Source organism: Urocampus carinirostris, chromosome 16 (genome assembly GCF_059441175.1).
Source record: "Urocampus carinirostris isolate Australia breed hairy pipefish chromosome 16, RoL_Ucar_1.0, whole genome shotgun sequence".
NCBI lineage: Eukaryota > Metazoa > Chordata > Actinopteri > Syngnathiformes > Syngnathidae > Urocampus > Urocampus carinirostris.
Genome location: NC_142364.1, coordinates 2,838,732 through 2,848,943, shown reverse-complemented (window position 1 = coordinate 2,848,943; position 10,212 = coordinate 2,838,732). Strand labels below are relative to the sequence as shown.

At 38.1% G+C, this 10,212-nt stretch overlaps 1 protein-coding gene across 1 annotated transcript; it reads left to right on the top strand.

Moving 5' to 3' along the window:
• On the top strand, positions 1–10,212 carry tmem267 (transmembrane protein 267). The gene is made up of 3 exons (XM_088320013.1): positions 1–114; positions 3,314–3,722; positions 6,749–10,212. Exons 2-3 carry the CDS (start codon positions 3,345–3,347, stop codon positions 7,082–7,084), a joined length of 714 nt encoding a protein of 237 aa, XP_088176139.1. The 5' UTR covers positions 1–114; positions 3,314–3,344; the 3' UTR covers positions 7,085–10,212.

The window sequence follows — 10,212 nt, the reverse complement described above, 5'->3', positions numbered from 1 at the left end:
TGGGGGGCGCAAATGAGCTGAACTTCTTGAATTAGACTGCGAAGAAGCAGCAGGCTTCCTTGTTTGTGATTGACTGAGCGTTCGGCATCTGAAGTTCCAACACAAGACGATGAGGTGAGTGTTAATAATTTCTGCCTAAAAGTAATAAAATTACACAAAAAATTTATGTGTTTTCTTTTAGTTTTGAAGTATGACTTGACAGTGAACGGCTTGTTTGTCGTGGTATTCGACTTAAGCGGAGCTCGCAGCCTCCTCCGTTTAGCTTGTTAGCATGCTAGCTCATTGCTAGCTGCCATTAATATCATGTTTTTGCTCAACAAGGCGAATAAAAGCAAACGGTTTAGCTGGTGGCCAGTAAATGTTTTTTTTTCACTTATTCTTGGTGTAGATAATTCATTTAATCTCCGCTGCTTCTTGTTTTTTTCTCTATGATATACACCTGATACTGTACATTCTTTTCGCCGTAATTTGAATAATATTAATTATATATATATATATATATATATATATATATATATATATATATATATTATGTCTGCTAATTCTCTATATATTCATTTACAAGTATTTTATATATACAGTCTGGATAAGATTTAAACAGTAATTCAATTTCAGACAACGTCATAGATTGCGTGCCGATCGATTGGTTGTGTCCCTTTTAATTCTGTTTTTAATTGATATTAACATTACCCCCCGATCATCATACGCAAGTTTCATAATTGATCTAAAATCAATAGCTCCGATAAACAATTGAAAAAACAGAAGGGAAAACGCAAATGGTCTGCATTTCTATAGCGCTTTTCAAGTCAATGAAGACCTCCCAAAGGGCTTTACAATATGCTTCACACTTACCCATTCACACACTCATGAAATGATCTGCATTTCTATAGCGCTTTTCAAGTCAATGACTTCCCAAAGTGCTTTACATTGTGCTTCACATTTCCCAATAGCGGCCGTGATCTGTGCAGCCATGTAAGGCGCTAACCTGCTTATTGGGGGTTCAGTGTCTTACCCAAGGACACTTCGACATGTAACACGGAAAAGCCGGGATTCGAACTGGGATCCCTTAATCCTAAAACGATCGCTCTACCTCCTGAGCTACTGCCGCCCCACACACCATTAGGGAGTCAGCCATGCAAGGCGCCTACTTGCTTATTGGGGACATTAGGGATTCAGTGTCTTGCCCAAGGACACTTCAAATAGCTGACTACATTTTTCTGTACTTGCTATTTCTATTGTGCATTTATTTTATTTATCGAATGTCATGAAAATGAACTGAGTTACATGTACACATCTGCATTTATATATATTCATTATTGTATATGAGAACAATTGGATAAGGAGAGGTTACAGTAGTTTTCGGAATAGAAAAAAATGCCAGATTCTGACGTACAAAAAGATAACCTTAGAAGTACTTGAATTTTTCATCAAAGGAAACCAAGTAAAGATGTACAAATACAGCTCTCCCAATTAAAAACTTCATGCTTTATCCCCGTATCATCTTCCAGATCCATCACAACTCTTACAATTGCCGCGGGAATTGTCTTGTTACCTTTATTATTTAATATTTGTATTAATATATTTTCTTAAGCAGCTACTTAAAAAAAATACTCAATTAGGTAAAAGTATCTGTCTCAAGGAAAACAAATTCAGCATTTTATTTTTCTATATTTAAAAAATTCCATTCATGTTTAAAATGGACTTTTTGCATTATTATATTGTTAATTTTTTCTTAAATGATTTTTAAGCAACTGTAATAAATTATCATCAGGGGATTAAGATAAACCACAATCAGAAATACATCTACATTTTAAATCATCTCATTAGCTGCACCGCTTATCCTCAGTAGGGTCGCGGGGGTGCTGGAGCCCATCCCAGCAATCATCGGGCAGTGGGCATTTTAAATATTATTTATTATTCTCATATTTTTTAATTTTTTTTTCAAACTCTTTTTAAATTATTTTATTCACTAATTTATATTTCATTGCTGTGGTATGTATTTCTAAATTATTATGAAGACATTGGCACACAAGAAGGAAACACTGGTTCTCGGCATTGAAAAACACAACTTAACTTTTTGTTTTTGAAGTAGAAAAAGACAACACAAATTTGCCAAAACATTCTTGTTCTTGACATATAAAGTTGATCTGAAACATTTTCACTAAAGAGGTTGGTGGTGTGTAAAGCCAGGGTTTTTGTACTTACTGTCCCCTTAACATTCAAAACACTTTTCTCAATAATGTCATCAGATTTTTGTAACATGGCCTTTTATGTTACATGAATCACATATTATCACACGCCTAAATCAGTATAATTCCGTAGATTTCTGTAAATCCTTTTTCTCCCTTTCATTTCATCGACTCTTGACATCTCATGTTTTCTGATCATGTCTCTATTGGTGTTCAATTTAGTTTTACGAGAAATAAAACCGGTTATACAAAAAATGTTTTGAAAATCGAATTATTTTCATTTGTAGTTAATATAAATTTATATGTGTGTTTCTGCTAATTGTTATTGTAGAATACTATGATATTTATAACTTATGACTGTGTGTTTTTTGTTGTTGCTGAGTTATCACACTTCTCATTGCACTATTGTTAAAACTTGGGCCTCCAAGCGCTAAGTTTATCCATTTATCCTGACAGTCTTTTCTCTTTTTTCTCTTTAAGTCCTAATCTCATGTTTGCCCCGGAGTGCCATGTCTAATCTCGGTGCATACAATGTTTCAAAACTTTAATATCAATGACAATAAAGACATTTCAATTCAATGGCGAGCTATATTTAGAACCAGACTACACGAGTGTCTGTAGCCTGCGAGCACCACTTTGGTGAGCCCTGAATTAGCCTGGGTTGGGTAGGGTTACTTTAACTGGATTACTTTCAATTACTTTTGGATGACTCCAATACCAAATATGCTAATAAAAGACAAAAGAAAGTAAATGTGAATCAAATGATGACTCACAACACGTGGTAAGCTTTCTATCCTGGCTTTAAACTCTTTGATCTCCGGCAAAACGAACATAAAATGCGACAGAAACAAAATGAAAATCAATCCAAACAGCTTGCCAACATCCTTTTTGCCGTTCCATGTATTCCGTTACTCCCCAAGCCTGCACAAAATGTAGTCATTTTATTCATATTTAGTTTCTTTTATCTTTTATTAGCATATTTGGTATTGGAGTAATCCAAAAGTAATTGAAAGTAATCCAGTTAAAGTAACCCTACCCAACCCTGGAATTAGTACATGAATATGTGACGCCATTTATTTGAGTTTCAAGTTTTTTAATTTTTCTTTTGTCTTTATTCCCCGCAGCTCACCCGAGTCGCGCTGAGCGTCCATCGCCATGCAAGGTTTCTACTCCAAACTGGACTCGGCGGTGCCGGGCGAGGGCGCTCCGGTCCCTCTTAGCCTAGCGCTGGAGACGGAGAAGGCCCGAGCGCTCCTGCAGACCTTCAGCTCGGCTTCGTTGTTGGCGTCTGCGGGCCTGGGCGCCCTCTGCGTGGCAGCCGACCACGTTCTGCAGACCCCGTCGTTGCAGCATCAAACCTGGTTGCGGGCCGCCGCCGATAACGCCGCTCACGCCCTGATCGGCTTGTGGTCCTGGGCCGTGGTCATAGGATTGCGAAAGAAGAGCGACGTCTACGAGGTGCTGCTGGCCGGATTCCTGGCTGCCATCATCGACTTGGATCATTTCTACGCGGCCGGTTCGCTATCCATCAAGGTGAGGCGGACGCGTTTCATTTCTGTATTCTTGTTTTTATTTACCATATTGTTTACACTGTAGGGTGTGTCGGATCATAGGGTGAATCACTAGACTATTAGCAGGATTTATTTGCCTTTTTTATAGTCAAATTTAGGCCAATTTCTTCAGTACCATTAAATGAAGAAATCTAGTGTCAATCATGTATTTTTCAAAGCCACAAATATATCCGTGATTTACATATATTCAGGGTTCGTACGCCCTTTTTTTATGGACAAATTTAAGCGCTTTGTAACGACTTTTAAAGCCAATTTTCCGACTATCTTTTTTTTTTTTATAACTTTATTTCTCACACAAATTTTGACAGGTTTGATTCCACCATCATACATCAACACAAAACATATACACTTGACACACCCATAAATAACAGAAGGAACAACAGGAAAAAAATAAATAAATGTTAATACAATACAATCAATACAATAAAAATGGGGGGGGAGTGTTTAGACGTCAAGTAAAATTTGTGTGATAGGCTTCCATCTTTTCTCCAATTGATCGAGTTTCAGTTGAAGTCTTGCAGTGATTTTTTTCCATAATGTACAGTTGCTTTAATTTGTCTCTCCATTGTTTTATGTCAGAGGGTTCTGGTTTCAGCCAGGACACTGTGATCATTTTCTTTGCTACCAGAAGCATAACCTTTAGTATATATTTCTGTTGACCAGACAGTAATTCTTCTGGCAAAATCCCTACTACGTAGGCCATTGGGTCCAACCGCAACTCCCAGCCAAAAATTTAATATTACAGGGCAATTCCAGAAAATATGCGTGAAGTCTCCGACCCCCCCACAGTTACGCCAACATAGATTTGAGGTATTTTTATATTTTGAAGTGATAGAGGGAGTATAGAAGAATCGCATTCCGACTACCATTTAAAGTAGAAATTGGATTCCAATCAAAATAACGGAAGCCTAAACCTTAGTTTCAAACCCCTACCTTATTTCAGAACTTAACATCAGTTTAATACCATAACTTAACGCCCAAACCCTAGCTCCTAACCCTGTTTCAAACCGTAACCCTAGTTCTCGGGCTGGGACAAAAAAATAATTTAGTGTACAGTATATATCGTAATTTCATTTTTGCAGATTTTTAAAATCTGTGCTTCTCCGCGGAAACGCTTTTAGTGAGGTCATATTTGGTACGTAAAAATGCAGGAAAACATACAGAAGTGAAAAATAGAGGAAGAAAGTGAGCAAATATATTTGTTTTTAAGACAAATGTCTCCCCTATCGAGGTGTTGGGTAAAAATGACAGTCAAGTCAAGTCATTTTTATTTGTGACGCCCTAAATCACGAAGAGTCTCAAAGGGCTTCACAGATTATTACACTATATTACACAGACTATTTAGACAGTAATATGTCGCTTCCATTTTCAGTTTCAGGAAGTTCTTCCCATTGTTATTTACCACTGGGATACGTTACCTTCATGTTTGAATGGCCAATGATAACTGATACGTAATACTTGCACTAAGGATGAACCGATATGTGTTTTTCAGGGCTGATACCGATTATTAGTATTCAAAGGAGGCTAATAATTGATATTTGAAGCCGATATTTAATCACTTTAAAAGCTTAAAAATTGGCATAAGAAATGTTTAAAAATACAAAAAGGGAATATTTGTTATAAATTCTAATTATAAATTCAGCTGAATGCATACGCAAGATTAAAAATCACATATGTGAATGGCAGATATATTGGTAGCTCTGCAGGATACCAGATTCACAGTGGATTTAATTTTTTTTGTGGTAAAGGAGACATAGACAAATTGGCTTTAAAACGTTCGTAAAACGTTCTTTTGGCTGTAAAAAGGTCTTTGAACCCTGTGATCGGCATTAAGGGTTAGTTTAAAAAACATTCCTCAAATAACAACCCATGTTATTACCATTAAATGGGAGCAATCAACCACTAAAACATCATGCCAGTTAGAAATCCGATTCCCTAGATAATCCCAATAACCTGTCTGTTGGGTCTAAAACAACCACAGAAGTGTGGGAGAGCAAAAAAAAATATATTGGCTAACCGTAGAAGGAAATTCAGGCAAAGACTTGTTTTGTATTTTCACAACTGCAGTTGGAGAAGAATCGCGAGAGAAACGGATAATTTACTCGCTGGCCAAACTTCTGACTTTCCCCCAGCCTGCCTTTGTTTTTTATTGAGATCACAAGACAAAAAATAAAAGATCAAAGATCACCCCCCTCCCCCTGGAACTTTACCAACACCTTCAAAGACAGGGAGACTAAGAGACGCCAAAAGGGAACATCAAACTGATTACAGGGATGTGATTTTTCCGACTATACTCGGAATTCCGACTTTTTCACTTGCGTAGCAAACAAATTAAAAATCCGACTGTCTCACTCTTACCTTTATTGCTCTGGCGCACCCTGGCGGCCGTTAGAAAAATTGGCCGCATCGTTGCGCAAGCTGCAGGGTCTGAACTGCATTTGAACTGACCTTGCAGTATTTACAAAAATAATCGGGTATGTGGGCAAATTATTTTGTTATTTAAATCTTCTAAAGATGTTACTTAAATGATTAATTTAAGCAAGGTTTTGGACAAGTAAATTGCTTAAAACTCAGGAGCTTCGAGGGGGCTTTGCCCGCCCCCTGCGCACCCCCACCGGGCTCCGCCCTGGCCACCCCGGGGGGCCTGCGGCTCCCAAACCCCCGGCTAGGTTTCAGACTTTTTCTCCTCACGTCGATCACATCCCTGTGATTAGAAATACACCCCTTGAGCAAATACGTTTAAGCCTACTTTACACTGTCACTGGTGAGCTATTTTCAGAACCTCTCCCCATGCGACTCGGGTGTTCTTCGGGGGCTACCTCTTGCCTTGTTGGAGACCCCAGCTTTAGCGGTTAACAAGGAGATGGCTACACGAGCCAAGCGTTGCCTTCAGGGCACTTTTACAAACTCAGGAATTGAACAATTTTGTTTTTGTTTTGTTTTTTTACCATGACCGATTTTTTTTTTTTCTTCTGTGGGCGCGGTCAGGCGGCCACTTCCCTCCCCCAGCGCCCGCCCCTCCACTGCTCCACCCTGATCCCGGTGCTGTGCCTTTCCCTGCGGCTGGTGATGCGGCTAGGTCGTCTGAAGGACGCTTGGTGCTCGTTGCCGTGGATGCTCTTCGTCTCCATGACGACGCATCACGTGCGGGACGCCGCCCGCCGGGGCCTGTGGGTGTGGCCGCTGGGCCACACCCCCCCGCTTCCCTATTGGCTGTACCTTAGCACGGTGGCCACCCTGCCTCACCTGTGCTCCCTGCTCATGTACCTGACCGGAACCAGGGACCTCATCTCCAACAAGCATGGGGTCGCCATCGATGTCTAAGGTGGGGAACAAAAACTCGATATCGTGCCAAACGCTGGAAATTTCCTTCCGACTTCCCTCACCATTAATATCACGGACACACCGTATTTTCCAGAATATAAAGCGCACCTGATTATAAGGCACACTTTCAAACACTGTCCTTTAGGAAATAGTGTTTGGTGCGCTTTATAGTCCGGAAGATGCAACATATATTTTGATGTGTCTGGGCAGCCATTTTGACACTTGCAGGTACGTTTTCACCTGGATGTTATTTTTACTGGACCAAAATTATAAACAGGCAGTACACCGGACTACTAAAGGGCTTCGTTGTTATTCCCTCAACGGCTCACAAAACACAACTTTTATTTTCTCGTTGACAGTAAGTTGTTCTCGCTTCATTCTAGTTTAAGGAAGAATTCAATTTGCACATTTCATATGCACTGGAATGTTTTCTTGTTGAAAAATGTGAATTATTTGCTATTTATTGCTGCGCTGAAAAATAATGTTGCTCAAGTCTTGTTTTCCCTGAATTTATTTTTTTATTATTTATTATTATTATTCCTTTTTTTGGGAGCGTCCGAAATGTTCGCTGTGATGATTTTCGAATCCACTAAAATGTTTAAAATGATTTGAGTTTAGTTGGCATAAAACAAGAAAAAATGATAGCTTTTATTCATTTATATTTTATTTCATAAAAAACATATCCCTCTATATTCAAACAAGATGTTTTTGTGGATATGCTATCGCTCTAAAACATTTAAACATAATATTTAATATTTAATGCAATATGAACCAGGAGAACAAGGGCATTTTCAAATTGATTATTTTTTCTTTTAAACCTTCAGTTTATACAATGGATTTTTTTTTAGTTACTCCACTGTTAATTAACAGTTTTCATTTTTACCTTTTTTATTTAATAATTATATTAATATATTTTCTTAAGCAGTTACTTAAAAAGAATACTCAATTAGGTATTTGTCTCAAGGAAAACAAATTCAGCATTTTATTTTTCGATATTTAGAAAATTCCATTCATGTTTAAAATGGACTTTTTGCATTATTATATTGTTAATTTTTTCTTAAATGATTTTTAAGCAACTGTAATAAATTATCATCAGGGGATTAAGATAAACCACAATCAGAAACGCATCTACATTTAAAATATTATTTATTATTCTCGTATTTTTAATAGATTTTTTTAAACTCTTTTTAAATTGTTTTATTCATTAATTTATTTTTCATTGCTGTGGTATGTATTTCTAAATTATTATGCCATGTGAATAATTAACCGGTATTTAAATGGAAAGCTATTCATTTAACCGCACTTCAAAAATTGAGGGATGAATTAAAACATTTTTTTCCATTTTCTATTTCAACTAGAATTTCTGATGTATATAATATTTCAATATTGCTTTTGTACTGTGTTTGTTATCACTTTTATGTCATTTAAAAAACGGCGCTTTTCTCATCTCGCCACTAGATGGTGCCATAGACCAAAACAAAAAAAATCTTTTCGAGGTCACCATCCACTTGATCAGGGGTCGGGAACCTTTTTGACCATAATGCCATGAAAGCAAAAATATTTTCGTTTTCGTACTTGAGAGAGCCACGTCATATTTGTTTAGACAGAATTCAATAAAACCGCCAAATAATGATGCCAGAGACTGTGGCCTATATCAATATGAGAATAGCACTTAAAATTTGTCTCCCTCCCATAGTGACTTAAGAGTGATTCTTGACTGGCATTGCTGTCCTAAATAATGGTTTGGAGACGAGGTGCAAGCAGAGGTCTTTGGAAAAAATGTCACAAAATACTGCAAATGAGGAGCACAGACTGCGCTGGGTAGGAGAAAAACTTTGCGTGCCCTGTGTATAGCGCCGCCATTCCTACCGCTGACACAATCAAATTCAAGTTAAGTCAAGTCACATTTATTTACATAGCCCTTAATCACAAAAATGTCTCAAAGGACTGAGCAGGATTACAATTACAAAATTGCACAATTACCTGATCTTACACCAGCATTGCTCTAAGTCAGGGGTCCCCAATCTTTTTCTAGCCGTGGCCTACTTTTTGTGGGGAAGTCAGTTTTTACGCATTTCTAAAAATAACCCAAAACGTATCAAGTGATTACTATCTTATACTATGTAACATAGGCTCAACTAGCCCATTTAGGGGTCCTCAAGCATCCCCAAATTCAACTCAAGCACCCCCAAAATTTAACTCTTTTCAAAAACAGAGGACAGGATAGGTTTAAATATGATAATAAAACGCTAATGAGAACAAAACAAAAATATGAAGATCGCAGCGTTAGAAATGCCCCACCACTGCCTTGAACCAGCCAGACCAGCAGCACCGCTCTTGCTTGCCCCAGACCCATTAATAATCCACGAAGCACTTACTGCTAATCACAATTACATACACCAGCCTACAAAAATACTTTTATGGAAATACTCTGGTAGAGTGCTCGTCTTAGGACTTAGGGGTTGCAGGTTAGATTCCTGGCTCATCTGAGTTAAATGTCAAAGTGTCCTTGGGCAAAGCACAGAATCACTAATTTCCCTCATAAGCTGGTAGGCGCCTTGCATAGCTGACGCCACTATCTGTGTGTGTGTGAATGGGTAAGTGTGAAATACTATAAGTGTTTTGGGACGTCTTCAGTGACTTGAAGCGCTATATTAACGCAGTCCATTTATATCACAGTCACGGTCAAACTATATCTCCCACCCAAACACAGCGCCATTTACTTATCCGTTCCTGATGTCTGCAGAACACAATGTGTTTATCAATGACAATAAATACAAAATCAATTCCAAATCTATAAAGGAGTAAACCAGCAATAGCCGGAATGCGAATTAGCGAGGGCTCTCGATATATACTGGACCGAACCCTTTGCAGATCACTATATGAAATATTCACTCAAGTTCTATTTGATCTCCGAGCCGTAAATAGCTCGCGAGCCATAGGTTCCCGACCCCTGCACTTGAAAAAGATTTCTAAAAGAAAGTTGTGTAAAACTTGTAAATCAATGTTTTTTCTTGGATCTTTGCCTCGAGCCTCTTTTTCACATTTTATTATTTAGAGGACGAAAAAAGGGAATCAATGTATCACGCATTGCTGTTTTCATCTCAATAAACAATAACAGGAATGGG

Bases quoted from the DNA above. Each gene is read 5' to 3' on its own strand.
- tmem267 (XM_088320013.1), top strand. From the start codon at position 3,345: ATGCAAGGTTTCTACTCCAAACTGGACTCGGCGGTGCCGGGCGAGGGC. The intron at 3,723-6,748 runs GTGAGGCGGACG...GGGCGCGGTCAG, and splicing joins CCGGTTCGCTATCCATCAAG to GCGGCCACTTCCCTCCCCCA.